The 20,646-nt window shown below is 45.5% G+C and overlaps 1 protein-coding gene across 6 annotated transcripts in view; it reads right to left on the bottom strand.

Moving 5' to 3' along the window:
• Positions 1-20,646, bottom strand: part of LOC109899716 (regulating synaptic membrane exocytosis protein 1) — an 81,112-nt gene that overhangs the window by 51,016 nt on the left and 9,450 nt on the right. For all 6 annotated transcript variants that reach the window (XR_004211622.1, XR_004211623.1, XM_031835703.1 and 3 more), the window contains exons 3-4: positions 3,401-3,620; positions 2,629-2,640 (exon numbers count right to left, since the gene is read on the bottom strand). Coding sequence is in view for 4 of the 6 variants with exons in the window: in XM_031835703.1 (XP_031691563.1) it covers positions 2,629-2,640; positions 3,401-3,620 (232 nt within the window). In the remaining 2 variants the exon portion in view is untranslated. The remainder of the gene's footprint in view (positions 1-2,628; positions 2,641-3,400; positions 3,621-20,646) is intronic.

The following is a 20,646-nucleotide window of genomic DNA, read 5'->3' as shown; positions in this document are numbered from 1 at the left end:
ATTGGGGTTTGTAGTATTTGGGATCGCGGCTGATTAGGGGTGTTGTATAGGCTTGGCTGCCTGAGGCGGTTCTCAATCAGCAGTCAGGTGATTCTCGTTGCCTCTGATTGGGAACCGTATTTAGGTAGCCTGAGTTTCACTTTGTATTTGGTGGGTGATTGTTCCTGTCTCTGTGTAGAATCACCAGATAGGCTGTAATTAGGTTTCACGTTCCGTTTGTTGTTTTTTGTATTTATTATAAGTTATTTCATGTATCGTCACTTTTCTTCATTAAAGAACATGAGTAACCACCACGCTGCATTTCGGTCCGACTCTCTTTCTACAAACGAAGAACGCCGTTACAAATAGCTTACAGACAGTAGGCAATTAAGGTCACAGTTATGAAAACTTAGGACACTAAAGAGGCATTTCTACTGACTCTGAAAAACACCAAAAGAAAGATGCCCAGGGTCCCTGCCCTTCTGCGTGAACATGCCTTAGGCATGCTGCAAGGAGGCATGAGGACTGCAGATGTGGCCAGGGCAATAAATTGCAGTGTCTGTACTGTGAGACGCCTAGGACAGCGCTACAAGGAGACAGCATGAACAGCTGATTGTCTTTGCTGTGCAGACCACGTGTAACAACACCTGCACAGGATCGGTACATCTGAACATCACACCTGCGGGACAGGTACAGGATGGCAACAACAACTGCCCGAGTTACACCAGCTACGCACAATCCCTCCATCAGTGCTCAGACTGTCTGCAATAGGCTGAGAGAGGCTGGACTGAGGGCTTGTAGGCCTGTTGTAAAGGCAGGTCCTCTCCAGACATCACAGGCAACAACATCGCCTATGGGCACAAACCCACCGTTGCTGGACCAGACAGGACTGGCAAAAAGGGCTCTTCACTGACGAGTCGCGGTTTTGTCTCATCAGGGGTGATTGTCGGATTCACGTATATCGTCGAAGGAATGAGCATTACACCGAGGCCTGTACTCTGGAGCAAGATCAATTTGGAGGTGGAGGGTCCGTCATGGTCTGGGGCGGTGTGTCACAGCATCATCGGACTGAGCTTGTTGTCATTGCAGGCAATCTCAACGCTGTGCGTTACAGGGAAGACATACTTCTCTCTCATGTGGTACCCTTCTTGCAGGCTCATCCTGACATGACCCTCCAGCCATACTGCTCGTTCTGTGCGTGATTTCCTGCAAGACAGGAATGTCAGTATTCTGCCATGGCCAGCGAAGAGCCCGGATCTCAATACCATTGAGCACGTCTGGGACCTGTTGGATCGGAGGGTGAGGGCTAGGGCCATTCCCCCCCAGAAATGCCCGGGAACTTGCAGGTGCCTTGGTGGAAGAGTGGGGTAACATCTCACAGCAAGAACTGGCAAATCTGGTGCAGTCCACGAGGAGGAGATGCACTGCAGTACTTAATGCAGCTGGTGGCCACCCCAGATACTGACTGTTACTTTTGATTTTGACACCCCCCCCCTTTGTTCAGGGACACATTATTCAATTATTCTGTTAGTCACATGTCTGTGGAACTTGTTCAGTTTATGTCTCAGTTGTTGAATCTTGTTATGTTCATACAAATATTTACACATGTTAAGTTTGCTGAGAATAAACGCAGTTGACAGTGAGAGGACCTTTCTTTTTTGCTGAGTTTATGAACATTTACAACACTTTAACATTTACAACACATTAACATTTGCAATGCATTAACATTTACTACATGAACATAATGATATAATTTTTAAACCTGAGTGGCAGTACTGCATAAGTTTCACTCTTCACCTCAGATGGCACGGGTTCAGTTAAATACGCCAACAATTGGGCTTGACTGTAAAGTTGTTGGGAATAGAGCAGCTATTGTCCCGCTCTCCGGTTGGTAGACTATTTGATTAAAAACCGCAGCATATTTTACAAGCAGTTTACTCCATCAAATGTAGCTAAAACATCGCTCTTTCCTTGGCTCTAATGTCAACGTTAGTGTTGGGTCCTTGGCTGCAACAAGACATTGCAATTCCTCTATTAAAGGCTTCATTGGCATCTGAGGTAGCCTATAGTGACTGGCTAGGACTGGAGATACTGTAATTATGAGAGTGAGCCGTGGGAAGGGGTAAAAATTGCCCTCTTTTTCTTTAGCTCCTCCCACCAGCCTCCACTGATTTTTAGTGAGCAAAACTATATTAGGCCTAGCCTACACAGTTGTGTTTTTTTTTTATGAAATGCTCTACACATGAACAGGTACTGCCTGTTCCTGTTCCTGTAGACTGTTGATCCTGTTCCATCTTGTCCCAAACTTGACTCTAGAACTTGACTCGTGCCAGAATCCGACGGGAGTCCTGTTCCTGTAAACCTCTAGCTTGCGCTAACACTAGTTAGCAACTTTTTTCCAGCTGCATGCAGAGACATAATAATGGTATCCATGAGTTCATTTGACTCTGACTAAGTAGAAAAAGGGCTTAATTACCAAAATCTCACACTATCCCTTTAAGGTCTGAATGAGACACATTCCTGCATCTATACCTCGAACCCCTGTAAATAAAGAACATGATACTGTACAAATGCTGCAAAAGTTCTGGGTGCAAATGGAGTTCACGAAACCACATACTGTATGCCTTCACAGAAAGAGGAAACACTCACCACTTTCTCCTCCTGTTGTCAGCATTCAGGTGGCATATGAGAGAGAAATCAACAGAGATGGAGGGAAATAGGGAAAGAGAGAAAAGGGGAGATGAGGACACATCTAGGAAAATTCTAAAACCTGCTTGAGAGCACACACTTTATGGTGAGAGAGGTGATTTTATCCAAATCAAAATTAGGTTATCCACAAACTTCCTTAACAGCAGCACAAGCCTGATTGATTATGAGTTGAGGTGGTGGAGGTGGGTGGGGGGGACTCAACAGGTAGGTAATCCCTGTTTAAAAGCCCCCCACAATTATCTCCCCTCTCTCACACACAGTGGCCTCTCCACATTGTGCTCATTAGGGCTACCTAATTAGAATGCATGATGTGTGTGTGTGTGGTTAAATTAAATTAAATATCACACTGTGGGTGGCCGGGTGGGCTTCCTGCATGGAGCCCCCACAACTCCACTGTGTCTCTAGCCCCGGGTCCGATCCCCTGCGGGAACACAGAGGTCCCCCTGCACCCAGTCACTGTCTAATTCCAAATTAACCTTTACCAGCCTGCTGCAGCCAACCCTAACCCCCCTCCCCCTCCCCCCAACACACACACACACACTCTACAGCTAATCTGGCCCAGCACATTTCCTCCACCTGAGCACAAACACTTAGACTACACATTGTCAGTGAAAGTGGAGTAAACAGGGGGCATGTGTCTGTGCTTGCGTGTGTGTGTGTGTGTGTGTGTGTGTGTGTGTGTGTGTGTGTGTGTGTGTATACATTGCCTTACATTGTTGGAGCGCAGGGACACCCTCCCCCCGCAGCGGGCACAGAACTTGATCTGGCAGTAGGAGCAGAGGTTGCCACAGCCATCAGCGAATTTGGTCTTGTGGCAGATGCCACAGGTGGGCGCGTCGTCCCGATGCTGGCCCGTGGTGGTCTGCCGACGCGTCTCCTCCCCCACCCGCCGCACCGTCTCCCTGTAGCTGGACAACTGCTGCTGGATACCTCTGAGAGAACAGGAGGGGGGGAAAGGTGCAAAGGTAGCTAATGTTACATATTTTAAGACCTTGCCAAAGCATTTGAAGCATTAACTTTGCCACATGAATGAATTCTCCCAGCATGAATTGTCTTCACACATCTTCACATAATCGGATGAAAACCTGATAACTTCCTTTTTGCCAAAATGTATTCAAAATAGATTCTGAGGTTTCATAATTATACGTTCGTTAATGGGACAATAAGGCAGTTTTTTACATTTCCTGAAAAGTTCCCGTTTTGGAGAATCCGACAGTGACCATAATGATACAGTATGTACCTATAATAAAGACATTATACAGACAACAGACGTTTAAAATGAATATGAATCTATCAGCACACTGCACACAGAGCTCCCTGTTTGATTTCCTTCTAACATTCTGTCTGTCTCGCAACTGCACCAACCTGACACTGCTGAACCAGGCCAAAATATGAGACAGGATTCAACACGTTATACTATAGATGCATTTATATGGTATCTTGTAAACAGCCATTGGCTATTAGGAATGCTTATAGTATGTTTAGTAATACATATTACCACCTATGTATGTGTTATGAACGGATCTGTATGTCTTTTATAAATGCTGTTAATATGAGCTATTTTCAAATGCTTATTGTCAAGGTACATTTGTTGCAACGTGATAATAGGCAGTATACAGTTGTAGATACAGTACATCCATAATCAATTATAAACACATTTAGTCAGAAACAAATACAGAGCAGATAGTAGCTTCCAAAATACTGTAATGTTCAAATACTATAGGTAGACTTAGATGTTTTATCTTTACTTACAGACAGGGTGTCATTGGTGTAGCCTCCTCCCCCATAAAACCAGCCTTAAAAACTGCACTTCCCAAGAGGACAGGAGGTCACAAACAACTGACTGCATCAAACATCCAAAAGGCCTTAGGCTAAATATCCACATTGTTCACTGTACTACTGGTGTCACAAAACAAACTATTCCCCTATCATACCTTCAAACACATCCTCCTCCCTGGACTATCCCACCAACAGTGACATCGCTGTATTCCTGTGTCTTATCCCTGTAAATACACACGCTTCAACACACACACTTCAACACACACTTACTCACTCACACCCGCACTCGCACTTACACACACGCACACGCACTCGCACTTACACATAAAAATACAAAACCACTTCCCATCCCATGCCGTCTTCCTCGCAGCGCCCCGGGCCTAATCTCTGGTATCTATTGGCCCTAAAGGTCAGACAGGGGTCACCTGCTGCTTCTGTCTCCTCAGGGTTCATATCCTCAGCTCCATGACTCTCACGTAATCACCCGTTTCCAATGCTTAGGCCCGGTTTGAATCATTTAGAAATGTATCCTTCCTTACTCCCCTCTGAGGTAACCACCGCTTAAACGCAGTTGAATAGGTGAGAGTATGGATTCATAACATTCCTTTCACCAATCAATTACGGGAAGGAGATGAGCGACTCAACTACTCTGGCGAACTCTCCCGCTCAGACGGGTAAACTTTAAACTTAAATCTCCATTAGATTGCGCAACACTGTTGAATGTTTTTGAGCGATAAATGAAAAACATCTTTAAGAGTGAACAGAGATGAAGAGAGACAAATAGAGTGAGAACTATGTATTCATGAGGAGATCTGAGAGAGCGCTCATCTTTCAAGAGTCAGGAGAGACTGTCTGACAGGAGCTCATTAAGAAAAGCTAGAAAACACAGATGCATAAATGCGATACAAGGTTAAACCAAAGTGAGCCCAAGTTTTACTTCCACCAGAACAAACACACACAATTGAATGCAAAGACACACATTCTCACAACGCACACAGAGAAACACACACACACACACATTTCCCTTTGCGTCACACCATTCAGAACTTTCTCTCTTTTAGGAAATAAAAATAACCCCTTTGTGAAATGCAAATTAGTCCAAGTGTGTTTTTAAACAAATCGGGTCAACAATTGAATCTGGGGAAACAACATTAGCATAAAGCATTGCATATAATAATGAAGCCATGCAACACAAGAGAGCTTGCTGAGACTCTAGGACTACTGTAGCTACAATAAAGTGTACTGTACATCACTGTATGCACAACAGGAAAAACACACAGCGAATAGGCATACTGAGAATGGAGATTTCAGATGGGCTTACTTCGGGGGATATGATCATGAGGTGGCAAGATCTACCTCGCTGCCTCGAGAATGAATGAGAGTGAATGGTGTGGCTGTTCACAAAGTCCTGTGCAGTGGAGCTTGATCATTTCCCCAGTCCTCTCCAACCGAGGGGGAGGGAGTCAAAGAAGGCCTTTAGAAGGCGTGACATGAAGTGACAGACGTGAAAAGCCAGTAGTATCTCAGCCACCGAACAAGGACAAACGTCCTGCGGACACACACACACGCTGTCCCCCATTCCATCAAGCCCTGGCAGGATGGCCCTGGTCCCTATAGACAGCGCTGGTTGTAAATCCTCCAACACACACATGAAAGCATGCACATACAGTACGCACTCCCACGATGTCCCAGAGGATCAATGGGTCTGTGTGATTTGTCTCTAACATGTGGGACACACGTATGATAGAGCTGTGCAGCTCAATGACTCCTGTTCAAATCCTCAAATCTACCGTCAGTGTCCTGAGTCCAGAAACATCCCATCACACATGTGGAGATTCAGGGGACGGGACCTACATTCTGAAATTGCATTTTTTTTGTCCACCATTAGTGGACATTGGAATGTGATAGAAAACGAGACAAGGGTGTGCTTTAGGACCATGAGGACGCCTCTGAGCGGTCGGGTAGGCTGTTTGGAGTGTTTGGGGTCATTATCCAAATAATAGTGTTTATCCGAATAATATATATTTTTTAAGTTATGTCCCCCCCACTTCTAAAACAAAAGTTGTGCCCCTATGTTGATAGCTATAAGAAATATGGTGAACAGTCCTAGTACCAAGCCAATCAAAAGGCAATGTAAAGCTACTGTTTATACCTGTCAAATTCCTTCTGATCTACACATAGTGCCTAGGTGCAAGAGGCTAGATGCTGTTTCAGGATTGGGGGGTGAACATCACTCTAAAAATTCCTTCACACTCAACGGGAGAGTGGGCATAGATGAGCATGTCCTAGCACCATTGCAATGGACTTTGGGTAATGGAATCTCATGTTATCAGCTGGGAGAGGTCTCCGATTATAGTTCTCTCTGAGGGGAACTGGGAGCATATTTAGTGCTGAATAAAAAATAGAGCCCTAGCCCCTACTCCCTAGCCCCTCCTTATAACCACTCTAAATAATAATATAGGCATTCATCAGATGCTTTTATTCAATGCAACTTTGAGTTCATATGTGACCGGTGGCCACTAAAGTGGCATCTATCCCACTGTATCGCCAGCCAAGTGCGTCTAGCTGGCTAATTAAGGGTGTGGTTGTGCCAGTTTATTAAAGCAGAGCGCTTCCTTCTGTCGGGAGATTATCTTATCATTTGGAAGGTAGGCATGCCTTTGGAGTATGAGAGCAGTGACAGTGACAGCCCAAATTATTCAAATATTCTGAAAGTATTGTGTGTATAACAGCGCCAGTATTGTGTGTATAACAACGCCAGTAAACGTTACACTGAGTTCCTCTCTCCTCTTCCTTGGACACGCCCAGCGGGTGAGACAGAGGGATAGAAGTGGCCACTGGTCACATATTAAATGATAGTAGTTTTGGATCAAATAATCTGATTAATGACTATATTATTATTTAGTGACTATATTGTTATTTATTATTATTATTTATTTATTTAATCTGTTTTGTCACCAAAGCCCCATATACTACCCACCATTGCGACCTGTACGCTCTCGTTGGCTGGCCCTCGCTTCATACTCGTCGCCAAACCCACTAGCTCCAGGTCATCTACAAGACCCTGCTAGGTAAAGTCCCCCCTTATCTCAGCTCGCTGGTCACCATAGCAGCACCCACCTGTAGCACGCGCTCCAGCAGGTATATCTCTCTGGTCACCCCCAAAACCAATTCTTCCTTTGGCTGCCTCTCCTTCCAGTTCTCTGCTGCCAATGACTGGAACGAACTACAAAAATCTCTGAAACTAGAAACACTTATCTCCCTCACTAGCTTTAAGCACCAGCTGTCAGAACAGCTCACAGATCACTGCACCTGTACATAGCCCATCTGTAATTTAGCATAAACGACTACTTCTCCTCATACTGTATTTATTTATTTTGTTCCTTTGCACCCCATTATTTATATCTCTACCTTGCATATTCTTCTACTGCAAATCTACCATTCCAGTGTTTTACTTGCTATATTGTATTTACTTCGCCACCATGGCCTTTTTTTTGGTTGCCTTTACCTCCCTTATCTCACCTCATTTGCTCACATCGTATATAGACTTGTTTCTACTGTATTATTGACTGCATGTTTGTTTCATTCCATGTGTGACTCTGTGTCGTTGTATGTGTAGAACTGCTTTGCTTTATCTTGGCCAGGCCGCAATTGTAAATGAGAACGTGTTCTCAACTTGCCTAGCTGATTAAATAAAGGTGAAATAAAATAAATGAATAAAATAGTGGCTAGGGAGTCGGAGCTTCATTTTGCATGCTACCGGTTACACACCTGTCCAATATACACTGAATGGTCCATGACATAGACTGACCAAGTGAATCCAGGTGAAAGCTATGGGCCCTTATTGATGTAAATCCACTTCTGTCACTGTAGATGAAGGGGATGAAATAGGTTCAAGAATGATTTTTAAGCCTTGAGACAATTGAGACATGGATTGTTTATGTGTGCCATTCATAGGGTGAATGGCCAAGACAAAATATTTATGTGCCTTTGTACATGGTATGGTAGTACGTGCCAGGCAGAACGGTTTGAGTGTGTCAAGAACTGCAACGCTGCTGGGCTTTTCACGCTCAACAGTTTCCAGTGTGTATCAAGATTGTTCCACCACCCAAAGGACATCCAGTCAACTTGACACAACTGAGGGAAGAAATGGAATCAACATTGGCTAGCATTTGTACACTCAGTGTATGTACCCCATGCAGGAATCCGACCCACAACCCTACCAGCCCACTGATCCATGAGACTTACCAATACTCTATATCTGTACTAATAAACTCAGTCCCATGCCTCCTAATCGAGCTTCAGTGACTAAGGGTTCTGTTCCTGACTCATCCTCTCCTCTCAAATCGATATTCAAAAGGCAAGCGGGCATGAATCAAAAAACAATGAGGGAGTGTCAAATAAGAGCGAGAGAAAATCACTTCGCAGCCATTTAGAAATTAAGCTCTCTCTCTCTCTCCCTCTCCCTCTCCCTTTCTCCAAACAGGGGGAGTCATCCACCTGATTGATTTCTGTAAATTCACAATCCTATAATAGATGAGTTTGAAAAAAAAGAAATGATTCCTCCATTTGCTATTTGCAAAATTGGAAAGCAGTAAAGGGTGCCAGCTTTGTGGCCGGCCCCTGTAGGTGTAGAATAAAGGACAGAGAGGAGTGTGTGTGTGTGTCTGTGTGTGTGTGTGTGTGTGTGTGTGTGTGTGTGTGTGTGTGTGTGTGTGTGTGTGTGTGTGTGTGTGTGTGTGTGTGTGTGTGTGTGTGTGTGCATGCGTTTAGGAGGGGGGATGACAACTGCCTTTACATCATACTGACAAAAATTTTGCCCATACTCAGTCACTCTCCTCTGTTCCTATGCTAGGAGGGTTGGTCTGTGCCCGCTGTGGTGAGGTGCAGTGGTCTGTGCCCTCTCTGGGTGGCACCTCACCACCATATGGCATCAGCGGCATACAATATGCCACAGTCTGTCTTTCTGTCTTTCCCTCTCACTCACTCTTTCATTTTTTCTCTCTCTGGCAGGGTCTCACTTCCACCCTCCCTCCCTTGCTTCCGCCGGAACTGTTGCCATGCTGAGTGGCCCGCATGGTTTCACCTTCCCCCTCTCCTACCATCTATCCCTTTCTTTCATTCTCTCACTCATCCCGCCTCAACCTCTCCCTCCTCCCCTCTCTTAATTCCTCTCCTCTGGTGTGCATATTCCTCAACCATGGTTAGCTTTTTTTCCCTTCCTGCATCTCGCTCTTCTCTCCCTACTCTCTCTATTCTCTATTTAGCTCGGCGGCTCTCTGACACATTTCTCTCTATGACACACATGCTCTTTCCTCTCTTCATCTCTGCCTCCCTATTCCCTCAACCTATGCCCGGTTGGTCTTTTTGGTGATTATGTAGGTTCACCAACCTCAGGACACATGCACTATATTGATTATTGGCTATGCAACACAAACATGGAGTAACATTAATCTCCACTCTTTAGGAGCGTTCACATGTCTTAGACTGGTCTGGAGGGCCTCATTACTGAGTGGGACTTCAAGAAGCCTACAGCTCGTAGACAATAACATTTACCAGCAGAGAGAGAGAGAGAGAGAGAGATGGAGAGAGAGACGAGAGAAAGAGACGAGAGAAAGAGGGGGGGGGGGGATTGAGAGAGACAGAGGAAGATTCAGTCCACTTGAGAAGACACTCCACTCTGTCAATAACACACCTCATTACTTACACACTGTCACAAGCTTAAAGAGCACTAAAGTCACACACACATACACGCGGGCAGGCCGACGCGCGCGCACACAGTAATTAGCCAGATACCTGAGGTTGTCTATTTTTACACCACATTTTAGGCTTTATAAAACTGATAAAAGACAGGCAGTGTGGAGGAGATGAAGAGGAAGAGATAGAGGAAGAGATTGAGCGATGGAAATAGAAGATGGGGAAGACAGATGGAGAGAGCACCAGAGCCAACAGCAGAGCTAAGTGGGTAGTGTGCTCCCCAGACACAACTGGGCTATTCCATGCTAACGGAATTACGCCTGGACTTTTTCACTTTAAAATGTATGCCAAACAAAACCATTGATTTCAAAGTTTAACAAACCACACAACTCTATGCACAAGGACTACTTTGAACAATTTACAAGGAACATTTGACAAAAATACATTTACTGGAAGAACTGTGTAGATGTGAAGTTTGGTAACAGAATTAACAGAACAGAATCTCCCTCAGTTTTTATGTAATCACATTTTCAAAAACTCTATTAATTAAATATCTACTTGAATTAAGATTCAAATATGTCTGCAGAAAGAATGGCGTGTCAGCTATGACACCTTGAGTTTGAAAAAAATACATGTTTATTTTTGAACTACAGTAGGTGAAGTGGATTTGACTGGGTAATGGAATTCCGGTAACTGAATGACATCATGGGTACCTGATCTGTACTTTACAGAAATGCACAATTAGTGATATGAATATCATTCTCTTCCTGGTGATGTTTCCTGAATAGGTACACAACGGTAGAATAATTTAACGCCCTTATTATTTGCATGTGGGTATTATTCTACACACGGGCTATTATTGTAATGAGCTAACCTTTGGTTGGTCTGGACCAGACCAAATCTGAAACAATCATAGACAACTATGTTTTGGACGAGTTTGGACATCGCGGTACAGCACAGTAGAGCAGAGTAGAGTTTAGTACAGTACAGTAAAGCACATCACAGTAGAGTTCAGTACATTAAACTGTACTGTACTCTAGTGCGCTCTAATGCAGGGGTTCTCGAAGTGGGGTCCGGGTCTGTGGTACTGCAGGGGGTCCATGACCAGATCTCAAAACAAGATTTTAAAAAATGGAATTATTCAATGAATTTTCGAACAAGATTAAATGACTTTTGGCCAAGGGATCAGTGGAATAAGTTTAGAGGGTGTAACACAACACAATGTAATATTAGGAATCTACAATTGAACCCTGTGCAACATGGGCCTGGGAGGCTCACGGATAATGGTATCCACAGTACTCCACCAATTATACATATTTCAACTAAATACCCTCCCAAATAATCTCTCTTTCTCATGGTAAAATGTGTAGAATTGCAAGAAATTAGGTGCCAAGAGATGGGCCTTTAAAATTTTCCTTTGCAGGGCCCAAGACTTGGTTCGAAGTCATAGTTTATTTTATTTACCTCAATCGAGTTGTGTTCTGATTATGAGGGGGTGATGAATTTAATACCACAAAAGGGGTCTCTGGCCCCAAAAACTCCCTAGTCTTTGCCGATGACACGCATACCCATAACAAGATGCAGCCCCCACCATGCTAGAAAATATGAAGAGTGGTACTCAGTGGTGTGTTATTTTGGATTGTCCCCCAAACATAATGCTTTGTTTTCAGGACATAAAGTTAATTTATTTACCACATTTTTTGCACTTTTACTTAAGTGTCTTATTGCAAACAGGATGCATGATGTGGATTATGTGTATTCTGTAAAGGCTTTCTTCTTTTTACTCTGTCAATTAGGTTAGTATTGTGGAGTAACTACAATGTTGTTGATCCATCCTCAGTTAACTCTTATCACAGCCATTAAACTCTAACTGTTTTAAAATCACCATTGGCCTCATGGTGAAATCCCTGAGCGGTTTCCTTCCTCTCCGGCAACTGAGTTAGGAAGGATGCCTGTATCTTTGTAGTGACTGGGTGTATTGATACACCATCCAAAGTGTAATTGATAACTTCACCATGCTCAAAGGGATAGTCAATGTTTTCTTTATTTAAATGTTTACCCATCTACCAATAGGCACTCTTCTTTGTGAGGCATTGCAAAACCTCCCTGATCTTTGTGGTTGAATTTGTGTTTGAAATTCACTGTTCGTCTGAGGGACTAGATAAGTGTATATGTGGAGTACAGAGATGAGGTAGTTATTCAAAAATCATGTTAAAACCTCTATTGGATTGGTGGGTCCCCCTCTGGACAGTTGAGCTAACGTAGGCTTGTGTGCAAAGTTTTAGATGATCCAGTGAACCATTGCATTTCTGTTCAAAATGTTGTATCAAGACTGCCCAAATGTGCCTAATTGGTTTATTATTAACTTTTCATGTTAAACAATAGCATGGTATTCTTTCACTGCAATAGCTACTGTAAATTGGACAGTGCAGTTAGATTAACAAGAATTGAAGCTTTCTGCCAATATCAGACATGTCTATGTCCTGGGAGATTTTCTTGTTACTTACAACCTCATGCTAATCACATTAGCCTATGTTAGCTCAACTGTCCTGAGGATGGGACACCGATCCCAAAGAAGTTTTAAGACTTTTTCTGGTCGATATTGTCTAAGACCCCTTTTTTTTTACACTACATTTTAGTGTCACAGATGTTCAGGATGGAAAACAGTTGAAAAATGTACATCTGCCTTCATTTAGAAAATATATAGATCATTTGACACCTAATTTAACATGCACCTTTGAGCTTCACATGTTGTTGCTCATGGGTCCTTTCACATGGAAATGCCCAGCTTCATATGGCTTGGCAAAGTCGTACAGAGCTCTCCCTTCGGCAGGGTGGGAAGTGCACCGTCTACAATCACACATACCATCACACACAAACACACTTCTGTATGAAGCTCCATCTTCAGTAGGGTGGGCAACGCCTACACACACACACATACACGTACACGCACATACACGTACATGCACACACACACACGCTCACACCGAGCTGAACCACACAAGGAACAATATCCTGTAACTGCAGAGAAATACAGGACATAAGTCATGCTAGGTTGTGTTGAGTTAGCTGTGTACTAACTGTGCTTCTCTTGTGTGTGTACAGTATCCATGCTTTCTCCTGTGAAGACACACAGAAGTAAGCAGTCAGGAACTCCATGCATATTCTACACATGTGATTAAAAACAGTCTCTTGACACTGGAGCCATGGCAATGGCCCAGAAACACTGCAGTCCACTCCTGAGCTTTGGGATTGGTCGGTAGTCACTTCCTGTGCTCTGTGATTGGCTAGTATCCTCCCAGGAGTATCTCTGCTCCAAAGGCTTGTGAAAGAAGCTGGGCCTTATATACGGTACCAGCCAAATGTTTGGACACACCTACTCATAAAAGGGATTTTCTTTATTTGTACTATTTTCTACATTGTAGAATAATAGTGAATACATCAAAACTATGAAATAACACACATGGAATCACGTAGTAAACAAAAAAGTGTAAAACAAATCAAATATACTTTAGATTTTAGATTCGTCAAAGTAGCCACCCTTTGCATTGATGACAGCTTTGCACACTCTTGCTATTCTCTCAACCAACTTCATGAGGAATGCTTTTCCAATGGTCGTGAAGGGGTTTCCACATATGCTGAGCACTTGTTGGTTGCTTTTCCTTCACTCTGCAGTCCAACTTATTCCAAACCATCTCAATTGCGTTGAGGTCAGGTGATTGTGGAGGCTTGGTCATCTGATGCAGATAGCCCTTACACAGCCTGGAGGTGTGTTGGGTCATTGTCCTGTTGAAAAACAAATGATAGTCCCACCAAGCGCAAACCAGATGGGATTGCATATCGCTGCAGAATGTGGTAGTGATGCTGGTCAAGTGTTCCTAGAATTCTAAATAAATTACTGACAGTGTCACCAGCAAAGCACCCCACACCTCCTCCTCCATGCTTCACAGTGGGAACCACACATGCGGAGATCATCCGTTCATCTACTCTGTGTCTCACAAAGACATGGTGGTTGTTGGAACCAAAAATGTCAAATTTGGGCTCATCAGCCTAAGGACAGATTTCCACTGGTCTAATATCCACTCCTCGTGTTTCTTGGCCCAAGCAAGTCTCTTCTTATTATTGTGTCCTTTTGTAGTGGTTACTACATGATTCCATATGTGTCATTTAATAGTTTGATTGCTTCCCTATTATTCTAAAATGTAGAAAATAGTCAAATAAAGAAAAACCCTTGAATGAGTAGGTGTCCAAACGTTTGACTGGTACTGTATGTGCATCATGTAACGGCGTCCTTCGTTTGTCGAAAGAGAGTCGGACCGAAATGCAGCGTGGTGGTTACTCATGTCTTTAATGAAAAAAGTGACGATACATGAAATAACTAAATAAATACAAAAAACAACAAACGGAACGTGAAACCTAATACAGCCTATCTGGTGAACACTACACAGAGACAGGAACAATCACCCACGAAATACAAAGCGAAATCCAGGCTACCTAAATACGGTTCCCAATCAGAGGCAACGAGAATCACCTGACTCCAGATTGAGAACCGCCTCAGGCAGCCAAGCCTAACTAGACACACACCTAATCATAGCAATCCCAAATCCTATAAAACCCCAATACGAAACCAAACACATAAACCCATGTCACACCCTGGCCTGACCAAAATATATAACGAAAACACAAAACACTAAGACCAAGGCGTGACAGAACCCCCCCCCCCCCCCCCAAGGTGCGGACTCCCGGACGCACCTCAAAACCATAGGGAGGGTCCGGGTGGGCGTCTGTCCATGGTGGTGGCTCCGGCTCGGGACGTGGACCCCACTCCATAAATGTCATAGTTCCTCCCCTTCGCGTCCTGGGAAAATCCACCCTCGCCGCCGACCATGGCCTAATAGTCCTCACCCAGAACCCCACAGAACTGAGGAGCAGCTCGTGACTGAGGGGCATCTCAGGACTGAGGGACAGCTCGGGACTGAGGGGCAGCTCGGGACTGAGGGGCAGCTCGGGACTGAGGGGCAGCTCGGGACTGAGGGGAAGCCCGGAACTGAGGGGAAGCCCGGAACTGAGGGGAAGCCCGGAACTGAGGGGAAGCCCAGTACTGAGAGGAAGCCCAGTACTGAGAGGAAGCCCAGTACTGAGAGGAAGCCCAGTACTGAGATGAAGCTCAGGTAGGTAGTAGGCTCCGGTAGATCCTGACTGGCTGGCGGATCTGGAAGATTCAGGTTGACTAGCAGATCTGGAAGATTCTGGTTGACTAGCAGATCTGGAAGATTCTGGTTGACTAGCAGATCTGGAAGATTCTGGTTGACTAGCAGATCTGGAAGATTCTGGTTGACTAGCAGATCTGGAAGATTCTGGTTGACAGGCTGATCTGGAAGAATCTGGTTGACTGGCAGATCTAGTTGCTCTATGCAGACTGACAGCTCTGACTGCTCCATGCAGGCTGACAGCTCCTTGCAGACTGGCAGCTCTTTGCAGACTGGCAGCTCTGGCTGCTTCATGCAGACTGACAGCTCTGGCTGCTCCATGCAGGCTGACAGCACCCTGCAGACTGGCAGCTCCTTGCAGACTGACAGCTCCCTGCAGACTGGCAGCTCCTTGCAGACTGGCAGCTCCTTGCAGACTGACAGCTCTGACTGCTCCATGCAGGCTGACAGCTCCTTGCAGACTGACAGCTCCTTGCAGACTGGCAGCTCTTTGCAGACTGGCAGCTCTTTGCAGACTGGCAGCTCTGGCTGCTTCATGCAGACTGACAGCTCTGACTGCTCCATGCAGGCTGACAGCACCCTGCAGACTGGCAGATCCTTTCAGACTGACAGCTCCCTGCAGACTGACAGCTCCTTGCAGACTGACAGCTCTGACTGCTCCATGCAGGCTGACAGCTCCTTGCAGACTGACAGCACCTTGCAGACTGGCAGCTCCTTGCAGACTAGCAGCTCCTTGCAGACTGGCAGCTCTGGCTGCTTCATGCAGACTGACAGCTCCTTGCAGACTGACATCTCCGGCTGCTTCAAGCAGACTGACAGCTCTGACTGCTCCATGCAGGCTGACAGCACCCTGCAGACTGGCAGCTCCTTGCAGACTGGCAGCTCTTTGCAGACTGACAGCTCTGACTGCTCCAAACAGGCAGGAGGCTCCGGCAGCGCTGTAGAGGAGAAAGGCTCTGATAGCGCTGAACAGACGGGAGACTCCGACAGCGCAGGATGGAAGGAAGGCTCTGGAAGCGCTGAACAGACAGGAGACTCCGGTAGCGCAGGAGAGGAGAAAGGCTCCGACAGCGCTGGAGAGGCGGGAGACTCCGACAGCGCAGGAGGGAAGGAAGGCTCTGGAAGCGCTGAACAGACAGGAGACTCCGGTAGCGCAGGAGAGGAGAAAGGCTCCGACAGCGCTGGAGAGGCGGGAGACTCCGACAGTGCAGGAGGGGCGAGGCGCACTGTAGACCTGATGCGTGGTGCGGGCACTGGTGATACTGGAGTGAGGACACGCACAGGAAGCCTGGTGCGGGGAGCTGCTACCGGAGGACTGGTGTGTGGAGGTGGCTCTGGATAGACCGGACCGTGCAGGCGCACTGGAGCTCTTGAGCACCGAGCCTGCCCAAGCTTACCTGGCTCGATGCCCACTCTAGCCCGGCCAATACGAAGGGCTGGTATGAACCGTACCGGGCCATGCACCCGCACTGGAGACACCGTGCGCTCACTAGCATAACACGGTGCCTGCCCGGTCTCTTTAGCCCCTCGGTAAGCACAGGGAGTTTGCGCAGGTCTCCTACCTGGCATAGCCATACTCCCTGTAAGCCCCCCCCCAATAAATTTTTGGGGCCGACTCTCAGGCTTCCATCCGCGTCGCCATGCTGCCTCTTCATACCAGCGCCTCTCCGCTTTAGCCGCATCTAGTTCTTCCTTGGGACGGCGATATTCTCCAGGCTTAGCCCAGGGTCCTTTTCCGTCCAGTTCCTCCTCCCATGTCCAATTCTCCAAGTGATGCAGCCTCTCCCACTGCAACTGCTCTTCACAATTAACAAGGAGAGTTGGCTCAGGTCTGACACCTGACTCATCCACTCTCCCTCTGAGCCCCCCCCCAATACATTTTTGGGGCTGCTTTTCGGGTTTCCTTGCCAACCGTGTTCCCTCGTATCGTCGGCTCTTATCTCCGGCTGCCTCTGCTCTCCTCAGTACCTCCACCTGTTCCCATGGGAGGCGATCTCTTCCAGCCAGTATCTCCTCCCAAGTGTAACAACCTTTGCCATCCAATACGTCTTCCCATGTCCATTCCTCCTTTCGCTTTTCCTGCCTGTTACCACGCCGCTCGGTCCGTATGTGGTGGGTGATTCTGTAACGGCGTTCTTCGTTTGTCGAAAGAGAGTCGGACCGAAATGCAGCGTGGTGGTTACTCATGTCTTTAATGAAAAAAGTGACGATACATGAAATAACTAAATAAATACAAAAAACAACAAACGGAACGTGAAACCTAATACAGCCTATCTGGTGAACACTACACAGAGACAGGAACAATCACCCACGAAATACAAAGCGAAATCCAGGCTACCTAAATACGGTTCCCAATCAGAGGCAACGAGAATCACCTGACTCCAGATTGAGAACCGCCTCAGGCAGAAAGCCTAACTAGACACACACCTAATCATAGCAATCCCAAATCCTATAAAACCCCAATACGAAACCAAACACATAAACCCATGTCACACCCTGGCCTGACCAAAATATATAACAAAAACACAAAACACTAAGACCAAGGCGTGACACATCATTACAGAATGTTACAAACATACATTCCTGTCATATAGAGATAAGAGTAATGTAAGCTCTATATGGTAAATATAAAGTTGCAGAAACTGTGACTTATGCTAGCTAATGTTTGACTTGAGTTTTAGGTGATGCTAATGCTAAGAGGTTATCTTACATAGCCTGTGTTGCTCAGTGGGCAGGAGCAGGGACGAAACAAGGGTCTGAGTTTTAGTGAAGCCCGGACGGATGGACTGCATTTCTATACAATTTAATCAGTCTAAAATACTTTTTGGAGAACAGCAATAGCAATAAAAAAATGACCCTAACCCTTATCACATTGGTTGCTGTAATTTCATTTGCCTCAGTCGATCTACAAACACATAACCTATAAACTATACAATTAGCCGCTACACATGAACTCACATTAACTGAGTACAGCGATTCAAAATGATCATTTCATACGTACAGAGGGATCTTTTAGCAGAAAAGTATATTATTACCAAAAAGTAAACAAATTATTTTGCATTACAGGAAGAAAAAAAATTGTTGCAATTTTACAGCTAATTTCCTGCAATTTGACACATTTTGCTGACATATGCCATGTACAGTGCCATGCAAAAGTATTCATCCCCCTTGGCGTTTTTCATATTTGTTGCATTAAAACCAGTAATTTAAATAGATTTTTATTTGGATTTCATGTAATGGACATACACAAAATAGTCCAAATTGGTGAAGTGAAATGAAAGAAAATTACTTGTTTCAATAAATAAATAAAATTTAAAAACAGAAAAGTGGTGCGTGCATATGTATTCACCCCCTTTACTATGAAGCCCCTAAATAAGATCTGGTGCAACCAATTACCTGCAGAAGTCGCATAATTAGTTAAATAAAGCCCACATGTGTGCAATCTAAGTGTCACATGATCTGTCACATGATCTCAGTATATGTACACCTGTTCTGAAAGGCCCCAGAGTCTGCAACACCACTAAGCAAGGGGCACCACCAAGCAAGCGGCACCATGAAGACCAAGGAGCTCTCCAAACAGATCAGCAACAAAGTTGTGGAGAAGTACAGATCAGGGTTGGATTATAAAAAAATATCAGAAACTTTGAACATCCCACGATTAAATCCATTATTAAAAAAATGGAAAGGATATGGCACCACAACAAACCTGCCAAGAGAGGGCCGCCCACCAAAACTCACAGACCAGGCAAGGAGGTCTGTGAGGGCGCCGACAGAGATGGCCGCCTCGCTTCGCGTTCCTAGGAAACTATGCAGTTTTTTGTTTTTTTACGTGTTATTTCTTACACTAGTACCCCAGGTCATCTTAGGTTTCATCACATACAGCCGAGAAGAACTACTGAATATAAGATCAGCGTCAACTCACCACCAGTACGACCAAGAATATGTTTTTCGCGATGCGGATCCTGTGTTCTGCCTTACAACCAGCGCCACGGGATGGTTCCCATGCAGCGACCCAAAAAAACGACTCAGAAAAAGAGGGAAACGAAGCGGTCTTCTGGTCAGACTCCGGAGACGGGCACATCGTGCACCACTCCCTAGCATTCTTCTTGCCAATGTCCAGTCTCTTGACAACAAGGTTGATGAAATCCGAGCAAGGGTAGCATTCCAGAGGGACATCAGAGACTGTAACGTTCTCTGTTTCACGGAAACGTGGCTCACTGGAGAGACGCAATCCGAAGCGGTGCAGCCAGCGGGTTTCTCCACGCATCGCGCGGACAGAAACGAACAACTTTCTGGTAAGAAGAGGGGCGGGGGCGTATGCCTTATGGCCAACGTGACATGGTGTGATGAAAGAAACATACAGGAACTCAAATCCTTCTGTTCACCTGATTTAGAATTCCTCACAATCAAATGTAGACCGCATTATCTACCAAGAGAATTCTCTTCGATTATAATCACAGCCGTATATATCCCCCCCCAAGCAGACACATCGATGGCTCTCAACGAACTTTATTTAACTCTCTGCAAACTGGAAACGATTTATCCGGAGGCTGCATTCATTGTAGCTGGGGATTTTAACAAGGCTAATCTGAAAACAAGACTCCCTAAATTTTATCAGCATATCGATTGCGCAACCAGGGGTGGAAAGACCCTGGATCATTGTTACTCTAACTTCCGCGACGCATATAAGGCCCTGCCCCGCCCCCCTTTCGGAAAAGCTGACCACGACTCCATTTTGTTGATCCCTGCCTACAGACAGAAACTAAAACAAGAAGCTCCCACGCTGAGGTCTGTCCAACGCTGGTCCGACCAAGCTGACTCCACACTCCAAGACTGCTTCCATCACGTGGACTGGGAGATGTTTCGTATTGCGTCAGCCAACAACATTGACGAATACGCTGATTCGGTGTGCGAGTTCATTAGAACATGCGTTGAAGATGTTGTTCCCATAGCAACGATTAAAACATTCCCCAACCAGAAACCGTGGATTGATGGCAGCATTCGTGTGGAACTGAAGGCGCGAACCACTGCTTTTAATCAGGGCAAAGTGTCTGGTAACATGACTGAATACAAACAGTGCAGCTATTCCCTCCGCAAGGCTATCAAACAAGCTAAGCGCCAGTACAGAGACAAAGTAGAATCTCAATTCAACGGCTCAGACACAAGAGGCATGTGGCAGGGTCTACAGTCAATCACGGACTACAGGAAGAAACCCAGCCCAGTCACGGACCAGGATGTCTTGCTCCCAGGCAGACTAAACAACTTTTTTGCC

Source organism: Oncorhynchus kisutch, linkage group LG11 (genome assembly GCF_002021735.2).
Source record: "Oncorhynchus kisutch isolate 150728-3 linkage group LG11, Okis_V2, whole genome shotgun sequence".
NCBI lineage: Eukaryota > Metazoa > Chordata > Actinopteri > Salmoniformes > Salmonidae > Oncorhynchus > Oncorhynchus kisutch.
Note: the sequence above shows the minus strand (reverse complement) of the source record. Positions and strands in the feature narration are given on the sequence as shown.